Consider the following 12,054-nt stretch of genomic DNA (forward strand, 5'->3'; position numbering starts at 1 on the left):
AGGGGGATGCCGAGGGTTGCTTTGCACGTTCAGATTGCTATAAAACAGCCCTGGAGCCTCGAAAGGAGCTGAAAGAAACAGGCTCGGGGCTTTGGAGGGAAAGAAAAGAGGCTCCTGGGATGGGCAGAGTGGCCATGAATTATTCAGCACAGCAGRGGTGGGGTTTGCTCCAGGGCAGTCCTGGCTGGGAGCCCCAAATTTGGGTGGGTGCAGAGACAGGAGGGTGCTTGGAGAGCTGGGGATGGGGGCTGAGCCCTTCCCCCTCCCCAGGGCCCGGTGCTTTGGGGMAAAAGGTGATTCCTACCCCCTGGAATGGCGACCCTGGGCCTTCCCACTGCTTTTGGTTGCTTTGGACCCCAAAAAGGAGGAAAAGCACCGGTGAGGGCAGGTGGGAGCAGGGCAGGGAGGGGAGGAGGGCGAGGTTCTGGCAGCGATGGCCCCGGGATCACTCTCCAGCCGCTCCACAACGAATTCACTGACACAGGGAACAATTTTTCCCTGACTCTGCCAATTCCGTCACGACGCTGCCTGGAAGAGCCCCGCAGGAAGGGGGACTTGAACTCTGCAAAAAGCTCTCAGCTGAAGCTTTATTTAAGGCTACCTGGGGAAATCTTAAATATTAAAGGCTAAAAACCAGCGGCTGGACAGCGAGGGCTGTGCCCTGCCTGCCTCTTTTTGCCTCTGAACACCTTTGGTGCTCCAGCTAATGGGGCTGTCACCTTGTGGGGATGGTGTCACCCACAGATCCCCCTTCCCATGGCTTTTGGGACAGTCCCAGGCTTGTGCCTCCAAGAGCAGCATCGCCTTCCCCCAGCTGGCCACCAGCATCTYGTCCCCACAGCCCAAGAGAAAGGACAATGACTGAGCATCTGTGTTTTTCTCTGTGCTGCTTCTGTTTATTTCTTATTTGTTTAATCCCTACTCCTTGACTGCAGACRTCCTTGTGCTGACATGAGATTATTTATTTATAAAATATGTACAGGAAAGCGCTCGGGTCCCGGCCCCACCCTCCAAGGTTGGCCGTGCCTGTCCAGMCGCAGCAGAGGTGGAAGGGATTTCTCTGCCTCGGAGTCGGGGAGAGGAGGAGAAAGGAAAGGGCTGACAGGGATAGAGACTTCAAAAGACGTGAGCAAATATTTACAGGATCCAAGACAAAAAAATGTATCTACAGTGTTGTCTTGGGGATAGAGGGAGTCGGGCTGGAAGCGGAGCCCGCTCGTGGCTCCGTTTGTTATATTGATTTATAGGGATCGTGGGAATCGATTCCTGCTGGGAATCCTGATGGGATTGGTGGCTCTGGAGAGCCTTGGACTCAGGCCCTGGTGAGGGGCAGATAGGGCCATGGGGCCACGGGGTCCTGCTGCTGGGGCTTTGCCAGAATATTGAGATTTTTGCAAGTGAGGGCTGGATGATCCTGCGACACTCCCCGGAGCCCAGGGAAGGGGGATGCTGGAGGAGAGTGGGATTCAGGCAGGGAATAAGGTTTGGGGGTCCCCACCAACCACTGCTGCTGTTTGATCACCATGGGGGCAGGGAGGGACAGTCCCCCAGAGGTGACACACTCCTGGGAGCTGGCACAGAGCCCTGGGCTCCCCGGGGTCAGTGTGGCAGAGCTCAGAGTGCCACGTGTGGGTCCCCATGGTTGTGTGGGGTGGGGTCTGCGCAGGGGGTGCTACGGCAGGACGAGCACGGCTAAATTCTCCTGCAGGGGAGGGGGCCGGGGCGCGAGGGAGTGGCTGTGGGGGTTCTGTCTGGGTCCCCGAGCTCAGCAGGTCACCCCAGTTCAAACTGTCCATGCTCTATGCGGGTGATACTTGGCTGGAGGAGACGGAGGAGACCTCGGTYTTGCTCTGGGATACGGCGGACGAGGTGTCATCATCCCCAAAGGGGTTCTTGCCGCAGCAGATCGTGGTGATCATGCAGTTACGGAACTGGKGAGGGGACAGAAATGACAATGGTGGCACTGGGGGGCCAGCAGTGATTGAGACCCAACCCCTTCCAGAAGGAGCCACGTGCCCAAGGAGCCCCCAAATGCGCTGCTCGGCCCCAGGWGGTCTCACCTGTTTGTTCATGAGCACGTAGATGATGGGGTTGTAGAGGGAGGAGCTCTTGGAGAAGAAGGCAGGCACTGCCATCAGCGTGGCTGTGAAGTCGGCGCCCTTGTTGGTGAAGATCCAGAACGCCACCACGGCGTAGGGCGTCCAGGCCAGCATGAAGCCCAGCACCATCAGGATCACCATCCGCGTCACCTCCTTCTCCGCCTTCTGGGTCGTGGCCGATTCCTGCTGCTGGGCAGCTGCCTGTGGGCAGAGAGGGTGGTGAGGGGCACTGCCCACCCCTGGCTTATGACCCCCAAGTCACCCACCCCATCCCATCAGTCCCCTCCGGCCGTTACCTCCCGGACTTTGCAAACAAGGCGCCCGTAGGAGAAGAAGATGATGATGACAGGGATGACGAAGTGGATGACGAACATGTAGAGCACATAGGACTCGTTGTGGAAGTCGGGGTTGTGGGTGTAGTAGTCGGGCCCGCAGGAGCACTGCATCCCCTCCGGGATGTACCTGGTGGGGAGAAAGGTTGGGATCTGCACCGGGATCCCCTTTGGGGATGACAGGGATGGAATTCCCTGAGGATGGGAGGTGCTGGAAGGGTGGCACGTGTGGTTTGGGTGAGCTCAGGCATGCAGTGGAACTCCCTCCCTGCCACGGGAATAGGATATTCATTTCCCCTCTGCAAGGCTGAGCACTTCCCTGCTGGGATGGATGGACCTAGGTGGGATTCCAGGTGCTGCTGGGAATGCTCAGACTCACCTGGACCATCCAAAGAGCGGTGGGGCAGCRCAGGAAATGGCCATGACCCAGGTGAAGACGATGCCCATGATGGCGTGGCTGGCTGAGAAGCGGAAGTTGCCCATGGGCTTGCAGATGACGATGTAGCGCTCRATGGCCAGGACAACCAGGGACCACAGGGCGACCTGGCCTGCRGGGAGGAGAGGGAGAGCCCACGGAGAAGTCAGAGCTCCTCTGGGCTTCACTGTCCCTTCGTGGATCCAGAGAAGAGCAGAGGGGAGCAGCGTGGGATAAGCAGCATCCCCCCTAAATAACTGGGAATTCTCCATCCGTAGTGTGAAAAAAGCTCTGGGAGCCGAGGGGGTGCTGGGGGTGGAGGAGGGGTCACCATGGGGTTTTTAACAAAGGAAGAATCACAGGGGTGAATCCCACCTGGGCGTGGGGAAGCACAATTCCCAGCACTGCTGCCAGATGCCTCTAAACCTGTTGATCCCTCGAAATGTGCATTTCAGGAGTTTTCTGCTGGCGCTGGATCGGGGAGGGGGAGGCGTGGGGAGCTGGGGTTGTGTGGGTGGGCAAACGTGCACATGTATTTATGAGGGATAATTAAACTTCAGGGGATTTGGGAGCGTTTAGTCGGTGCTGTAAGCCTGCTAATGCCCCCAGCTGTGATAAGCTGCTGATAACGACACCCTGCGCTAGGATTCGCTGGGGACCTGCTGCTCCTTTCCCATCCAGATTCCTTCCCCGGGAACAGGAGCAGCCTCCTCCTCTTCCCCTGAAGGAGGTACAAACACCGAAAAGGAAAAATAACACTGCCCAAGGCTCGCTGAGCAGGGATGGGGCAGATTTTCTGACCCCCAAACCAAGCCTTTCCTTGCTCCTTGGCTTGGATCAGGGCGTTCAACTGTGCCTTCGGCAGAATATTTGTATTTTTTAAATGTGTATTTTCAGAGCAGCATCATTGTGGGCAACAGCCCCATTTAGGGGAAGGAAAGCAAAGTGTTTGTGGTGGTTGTGGATCTCTAAAACAAGGGCTGCTGGCTGTCAGATCCGTCCCGAGGTGTGGCGTGGGCAGGGCTGGCTGTGTGGGCACAGGGAGTGAATTCTCCCTGCTTTTCCACAAGGCAAAGTGTTGGCGGCTCTCCTGCCCCTGTGAAATGCCTTAAGGAAAATCCCAAGGGCACCCAAATTTGGACAGATTGCAGAGCCTGGGAATCACCCTGGATCCTTTCGCCCCTGGATAAACTCCGAGCCCTCTCGTATCTCTGTGCCTGCAGCTCTTCCTTGGGTTTCCTYCCTGGGGGATTTCTCTTCCCCTTCTAAACCCTCCATTTCCCCAAAAARGGAAGCCTTTGGGCAAAGAAACAATCATGGAATCACTAAGATTGKAAAAAGACCTCTGAGATGATCAAGCCCAAGCCTGTGCTTGGTTCAAGCCGCTTGGTGTTGATTCAGGAACACGCTGTGGTCATCCCTGGCAGGTCTCTGATAACCACTAGTGACCAGCACRGCCAGGTGACCCCAGCCTGGATTTGCCAACGAGTCTCCTTTCCTTTCCCTGCCACAATGATGTGGAGACTTCTTGCTGTCAAGATCAAACATGCCAAAATCTGCTTTTYCCCCAGGAAAGTGGGGAGCAGGGCGCAGGGCGAGCCCCACACAAGGGAGAACAACGCTGCACATCCCAACAGCGCCACGAAGGGATGGAACCAGACTCCCAAAGCTGTAAAGAAGGAAACCCCAAGCCCTCTTATCCCCAACCCTTACCTCCCAGCGTGGCAAAGAACCCCTCCACGGCACAGCCAATGGGCCCGAAGACGAAGTAGCCRTTCCAGGCGGTGTAGAAGGTGACGGTGAAGCCGAAGCAGGCCATGCACAGGTCAGCCACCGCCAGGTTGACCAGGATGTAGTTGAGCGGCTGCCGGAGCTTCTTGTGCTTGAAGGTGACCAGGAGGGTGAGGAAGTTGATGGGGAAGCCGGTGGAGATGAGGAAGAAGATGTAGCAGCAGACGACGCGGTATTTCCAGGGCTCGGCCAGGTAGTACTGCGGGTACTCGAAGGGGCTCCGCACCACCCCGGTCTTGTTGGACATAGGCACGTAGAAATTGATCCCCTCCGTCCCGTTCATCCTGCCCTCGCTGGTTTCCCGCAATTAACCGCGTTTCAGCCCCGATTAATAAAAAAAAGGGACACCCCACCCCCTCCCGAAAATGAGCAGTGAGAGGATCCCCCTGGGAAGTAAAAAATGAACGGGTTGTGAGGAGCAGCGGAAGGTGAGGGGATGGAGGTGGTGCCCTGCCCTGCGCCGCGCCGGGGGCTGGCGGTGCCGCGCCCCGGGGTGGTTTTATACCCTCYGGCCTCCTCCGGGGAGGGGGGAGGCTGATGAGGGGCTCGGCTAACTTTGTGTGACAAGGGCAACGGGATTGAGAGGGGTTGATGGTTTAAGCACCCTCTAAGCAGCCGGTTGGCCCCAAAACCTGCATTAAAGCGTATTAATTGCCATTAAGTGTTTAATGTTGTTTGAGGTGTTGGGGGGAGGAAGGGATGGGCTGGGGAAGAGGGGCAAAGGTGGGAGGAGCAGTGGGGACTTTGGGAGGGGCCGCTGTGGAAATGGGGCAGTGCTGGGGTTCACGGTGTGTCACCGGCTTTGAGGTGTCCCTGGGTGGCTGAAGGACCCCGTGAGACCACCTGGGGACTGAGGAGTGGCCAGCTCTGCCCCACTGACCTTGGGGAGGTCACTCGAGGGGACTGGACTGAGCTGTGGGTCTGAGCCGTTGGCTGGGCTGTGTGTCCGGTGTCTGGTTCAGTGTGGAGACACTGGTGTCCCCATCCCAGAGCAAATCCGGGCTCTGCTGACATGGCCAAGGGTCTGGAACTGGGTTGAGGTGGGAGAAGAAACTGTTTCCCATCCCAAAGTTGATAATTCTTTGGTAAATGCAGTGTTTTGGGGCAGGGCTCTTGGTTGTGTGACCCTGATCACACCCCTGGTTGTGCCATGGGGCAAAGGATGGCAGAAATGTCCTGAACCCGCTCCAGAGAGTGCAGAGAGACCAGCTCAGCCTGGCAGAGCAGGAGGGATGGAAGGAAGGTTCTCCCAGACTCTCAGCACAGTGTGGGATCCCCATCCCAGCACACACAACCCTGGGAAACCCTTCCCAGCAGGGCCAGCGCCAGCTTGGAGCACCAACTCTCCATCTCATCCAAGTTCTTCTTCCCCAATTCTYCCTTCTGGGTCATGGGTGCTCCTTCTCCAGGGGTCCTGCCTAAGGCGCCTTAGGGAAGCTCTTCCCTTAATCCCAAGGATGTGGGGCGTTAAGGGAGCTGATCGGATAATGAGGTAAGCTGGACCTCCTCCTCCTCCTCCTCCTCCCCAAGACACAGCCCATGGAAAAAGTCACTGCTGTCCCGTGCCATGAATGAGGTCCCCTGCACGTCTGGAACGCCTCCGAGGATGGGAGCGGAAGGCTAAGGGGTGTTGGGATGGGTGGTGTCCTAATCCCTGATCCGCCTGCGGGGATCCAGCGGGAGCAGAAGTAGGACATGGTGGAGGGAAGTGGGTCAGGCCAGCCTCAGGTGCCCCGGGACGAGGGGTGGATGCGCCTTTTGGGATCATTGCACCACCAGGCATGAAATTCTCAGTCCAGGTCTACCTTGAGGGGATGAGTGGAAAGTGGAGAGGTCCCCAGACCTTATCTCTCACAAAGCTTTCCCTGCAGGAATTTCCTGCCTCTCCTGGCCAGAGCCAGGCTCCCTGATCTACCAAAATCTGGCACATTTTTACAGAATTCAAGTACCAGAGGAAATCTCAGAAATTCTAATCCACAAAACCAGCTGTGCATCCACCTCAATTCCAGCGTGTCCCTCCCAACTCCCATGGCAGAAAGCAACTCCCTCCAGCTCAGATATCTCACTATGGTGGCCCACCTTCAAAAGAGCAATTCTTCAGCAATTCTTCAGCAGCATCCCAAAGCTCTGGTGCTTCCCCAAGATTTTGCATGTGGGAATCCCACGTGTATTCCATGGGAAAGCTCATTGTCACCCCCATTCCATCCTGGCACCCCTTTGTGGTGTCCTGCCCTCCCTCGAGAGTTGAGGGTGGTGCAAAGGAGGCTGTGGGGGAGGAGGGACCCTGAGTCGGGGTGTTGGGGGAACACTCAGCCACAATTTTTGGGAGAGGGACTTTTCCTGGCTCAGCTGATCCTCTCCACTCGCCCTGGGAACTGAGTGTGGAGATTCGGCTTCATTTGTGGTCCCCATTTCACAGGGACAGCTGGACCAAGARGGCTTTCAACTGACCATCAATGAGACCTGGACCAGGACCTTCCCCTTTTTGGGAGCTGCTGTGGAGCAGAGTCACCTGTGCGCTGTCCCTGCCCTGCTGCCCTCATGTCCCCTTGGGTCACTGTCCCCAGGCTTGACCTCCGGGCAGGTCAGCACAGCCAGAGCAATGGCCAAGGCCTCAAATAAACCCCGAGCAGGGAAATGACACCAGCGAGGGTGGCTGGTCCCTCCAGGACGTGTCCTGAATGCAGCCTCAGCTTCTGCTGCAGCCCTGTCACAGATGCCTCTAATTTGGTGTCTCTTAGCGGGGAAAGTTTATGGGCTGTTCTCTCTCTCCTGGAGAGCTCCCGGTTGTTTYCCGTGCTGATTCTACCACAACAGCAAATTCCAGCGCTGCCGGATGCGGGAGGAGAGCTTTGCTGYCTTTGTGTTTGTCCTCAAGAAAAGGTTTTTCTTGCCCCTTGCAGGTTTTTCTGCTTTGCCAGGCGCTTTGAGCCGAGATTGTCTCTCGCTCGCTGTTTGTTTGCGCGCGGCGTGACGGGGCCCTGAGCAGCTCTGGGCTTTTATATCCTGTGTAAAGCGAGGAATGATAATTATAATCAAATAACCGGCTTGCACAGAGCCGCCACGCTTGGTTCTCAGGGATCAGCGACACAGGCAGAGCTGGCGTGGGGGAGGTGGGTTCCTGGAGACCTCTGCAGTGCCCGTCCCCATCCCTGTTGGGCACAGCAGGCGCAGGAGCCAGGGGCACCCAGGGAACACCTGGCACAGGAAGGTGCAGAGAAATGTGAAAAGARCAACAAATCAGCCACGAAGGGAACATCTGCGCTGAGCTCCTGGTGCTGGGCTGACACACAGCCCCATGAACCCCAGCTGCGACCGCGACGCTGTGTGCGAGGCTGAGCTGGCTCCCAGCTCCTGGCTGGTTTTGTAACCAGTGCTGCCCTGAATCTCCCTCCTGTGGGRGTTCATTCCTCCCCAGAGGGCAGGAAAAGAGGGAGGATGTGCCTGTGGGTGCCCCGGGAAGACCCCRTTTCCCGTATCACATAGCAGCCACCCCGGGCCGCGGCGCTGAGCCGCTTATGCCGGGCTTGTGAGCTCCCTCGCCAGGAAAGGGGTTAAGGCAAGATAAAGGCAGAGCGTTATAGAGACCATATGGAGGGGAARAAAACCCTTTATCCTGTAATTGGATTCGCTCAGCGCTGGAGGTGAGGCTGAGCGGAGCTGACAGGCCGTGATGGGCCAGGCGCTGCCAGCCGCCCGTCCAAAGCAGGATGTGTGTGCACAAACTTGTAGATCAATCCATTAGAGTGGATCAAACAGATTTAAACCGTGTGGCAGGGAGAAGGAGGGCACTGATGTATTTACAATTGGGTTCGCTGGGCCCAGTCCCAGCAGGGATTACCCAGCTGTGGCTGGTGGCTCCGTGGCTCTGTGGCTCCGTGATTGTGCCCTGGGCAACCACCCAGGACAGGGGCTGGGGGTGCTCCGGGAGGTTCCTTTGCTTCTATCCCAAAAATTAAGAGTGCACAGCAGGCTGCCTCCTGTCTCCTCTCTCTCATGCACAAAATTTGAGCAGGAGGGAGCCCAGTTCCTCTTTTCCATGCAGGATCTCCATCTCCACCCTGCTCCAGGCTCTCCCCGGAGGATACACCATCCCCCAAGCCAGAAAGCAGCTGGGAAGTGGGGAGAGCTCCCCCACGCCAACATTTTTTCCTGGTACTTGCAAGCTCTGTCAGCTCCCAGCCTTTTCCTCCAGGTAACGTCTCTCCAAGCACTGTAGGATTTCCTTGGAGAGACAGGAAATCTTCGGGCCCTGTCATTTCCCTGCCAAGGAGCTGAGCAATCCCRGCTCAGCTGCGAACCTGCTCCGCTCCGTGTGGTGCTGTCAACACCTCTCTCTGGGTGACAACCCGGGGCTGTGGCAGAGTGGGCAGGTGTGCAAGACAGTCCCCACCGGCCCCGTGGTGAGGAGCAGCCGGCACAGCCGGCAAATCCTGGCAGCTCTGGCACCGCTCCTGGGCTGTGCCTGGAGCGAGTCGTGCTCTGACGGGGCGATAGCGGAAACGCCGCGCTGATCTTCCCGTCTGGCAAAACTGGATTTAGTCAGGGTTTGGGGCTGCTTTATGGGATCTCTGTGGTGTTGTTACTGGGGGGTCAGGATCTGTGTCCAGCTCTCCTCCTTTGCCTGACCAGTGGCAGGTGCGTGGCTGCGAAGTTGGAGAGGCAAATTCCCGAATTCCCGAGGGATGCATGTGCACGGCAGCACCCCCTCACCCTGCAGTGTCCACTCCAGCCTGGCTGAGCAGCCAGGAAAGGGGGGTTCAGGCACACAGAAATAATCCAGCTCTTTTATTTTTAATTTGTAAATCTCATTTGAAGTGGAATCCTGTTACTCCCGAGGGCCCTGTTGTGGCTGCTCGTGGCTCTCCGCAGCGATTGCCGTGCACGCGCTGCTTCGTTTTGTCATAACTGGGTCAATTTATGTTTTTTTTTTTCTCTTTCTAATACAAGCCCTTTTCTCAGTGGAAGCCTGGAGCCTGCTGTGACAYGGGCAGCTGGGTTATAATCTTATAGGAATCAGCACAGAGGAAATTTGGGGTTGCCTGCTTGTTTCCTCTTTCCAGCAGGGCTGTTCYCTGTGCCTGGCTGGGCTGGCTCCTTGATCCAAATCCCCAGGAACAGCCAAACTGGTGTCCCAGCTCCCAGAAGAACCACATCCTGGTGGTACTTTCCCCGTCAGCCAGGTGCAGAGCTCCATTCCCTGCCTCCAACCCCATTTCCTCTGTCCTGCTCCCATTCCCTTTCTCCTGCCCCTTCCTTTCTCCTGCCCCATTCCCTTTCTCCTGCCCCATTCCCTCTTTCCTGCTCCATTTCCTCTCTCCTGCCCCATTTCCTCTCTCCTGCCCCATTCCTTCCTCCTGTTCATTCCCTTCCTCCTGCCCCATTCCCTTCCTCCTGCCCCATTCCCTTCCTCCTGCCCCATTCCCTTCCTCCTGCCCCATTCCTCTCTCCTGCCCCGTTCCCCCTCTCCTGCCCCATTCCCATTCTCTCACCCCATTCCTCTCTTGCCCCATTCCCTTTCTCCTGCCCCATTCCCTTCCTCCTGCCCCATTCCCTTCCTCCTGCCCCATTCCCTGCCTCGTGGCCCCATTCCCTTTCTCTTGTCCCATTCCTCTTTCCTTCTCCATTTCCTCTGTCCTGCCCCATTCCTCTCTCCTGCCCCATTCCCTTCCTCCTGCCCCATTCCAAGGCTCCGACTCCTCTCGGTGGTGGCCGCGTGTCCTGCACCGCGGTTCATTCACGTCCTCTTCTTGCCATCCCCATTTTAAAGCCTTTTAGGGATTTGCTCCATACCAAACGTGTCCATCCTGTCCCTGTGCCCTTCATCCTGTAATTGGATTCATTTCTTCCATCCAGCCCAGGCCGGGTTTCTCCCCATCCCTTTATATAACAGCGCTGGCTCCGGCTGCGCCACTTGGGGCTTGACCCACAGCCAACGACACCAGCACAGAGTTTGCTGCACGTTGAATCCCATATCGGTCCAAAACCCATTTCCTTGTGCAATTCCTGCTCTCTTTTCCCTTTCCCATGGGGTGTGAGATCCCTCCAGCCTCTCTGTGGCTGCAGTTCCCTCCCAGCACATGGAGCTCCTGCTCCAGAGAGCCGTAAACGCAATGAGCTCYGCGCAGAGGAGCACGGGCAGGATTGTCTGGAAAAATGATGGCTTTTCCCACCCCTGTCATTAATATTTATTCTCCTTAATTCCCAATCTTTACTGTTTAGCTCTCGAAAGGCTTTGTGGTTGAGAGGCTTTCGCTGAGGTTGCTATTCCGCGCCTAAGCAAAATATCCACGGATTAAACGGGCGTTTTATCAAAAGTGAGTCCTGTGCTGGGATCAGACCTGGCTGCACAGGCCCCGGTGGCTCTGCAGATCTATTTCTGCTGCTGTCACAATTTTTCATTCAGTTTTCCCCATAGCCCAGCTGGGATGGATGTGCTGCTGCTCCTATTCACTGGGTCTCTCTCACTCCAAGATCCCCAGGAACGGCCAAACTGGTGTCCCAGCTCCCAGAAGAACCACATCCTGGAGGTATTTTTACCTCAGCCAGGTGTAGAGCCCCATCCCCTTTCTCCTGCCCCATTCCCTGTCTCCTGGCCCCATTCCCTGTCTCCTGGCCCCATTCCCTGTCTCCTGACCCCCTTCCCTGCTCCATCCCCATCCCCTTTCTCCTGCCCCATTCCCTTCCTTCTGGCCCTATTCCCTTTCTCCTGCCCCATTTCCTGCTTCTGCCCCATTCCTGTTCTTCTGCCCCATTCCTGTTCTTCTGCCCCATTCCTGTTCTTCTGCCCCATTCCCTTTCTCCTGCCCCATTTCCTCTTTCTATCCCTATTCCCTTTCTCCTGCCCTGTTCAAAAGCAAGCCCTGTGCTGGGATCAGACCTGGCTGCACAGGCCCCGGTGGCTCTGCAGATCTTTTTCTGCTGCTGTCACAATTTTCCATTCCATTTTCCATCCATCCCAGCTGGGATGGATGTGCTGCTGCTCCTTGTCCCAGGTCTCTCCCGGGATCCCTCACCAGGCAGTTCCATGACCTCCCACATGCAAATCTCTTTTTCACCCCAAAGCCATCCAGCTCTGCTTCCTTGCTCCTCTCAGGATGAATTGATGCCTTGAGAGCCAGAACCCTTTTCCTCTGTGCCAGATAAATGGTCACTGATTGCTGAGGGGCACTGGGATGAACAGGGAACAGGGAACAGGGAACAGGGAACAGGGAAACTCCAGGGAGGGCACCAATAAATCCTGGGCATCCGGCACCATCCAGTCAGGGAAAATCTGCTGGCAGCTGGCATGGCTGAGCACAGTGATGGCTGGACCCCTTCTGTCCTCTGTCTTCTTTATTTCCCTGTTTTTATTCTCCCCTCCTTGTTTTCCCTTCCTTCCTTCCTTCCTTCCTTCCTTCCTTCCTTCCTTCCTTCC

At 56.7% G+C, this 12,054-nt stretch overlaps 1 protein-coding gene across 1 annotated transcript; it reads right to left on the reverse strand.

The window, feature by feature from the left end:
- Window positions 1-1,689: 1,689 nt before the first annotated feature.
- On the reverse strand, window positions 1,690-4,920 carry LOC130585046 (green-sensitive opsin). Its single transcript, XM_057385368.1, has 5 exons — window positions 4,560-4,920; window positions 2,811-2,979; window positions 2,396-2,561; window positions 2,061-2,300; window positions 1,690-1,931 (listed from the first exon to the last, which is right to left on the reverse strand). Exons 1-5 carry the CDS (start codon window positions 4,918-4,920, stop codon window positions 1,800-1,802), a joined length of 1,068 nt encoding a protein of 355 aa, XP_057241351.1. The 3' UTR covers window positions 1,690-1,799.
- Between the last annotated feature and the right edge of the window lie 7,134 nt (window positions 4,921-12,054).

This window comes from Malurus melanocephalus, unplaced genomic scaffold (genome assembly GCF_030028575.1).
Source record: "Malurus melanocephalus ecotype Western Australia unplaced genomic scaffold, MMel_1.1 scaffold_818, whole genome shotgun sequence".
NCBI classification, from domain to species: Eukaryota; Metazoa; Chordata; class Aves; order Passeriformes; family Maluridae; genus Malurus; species Malurus melanocephalus.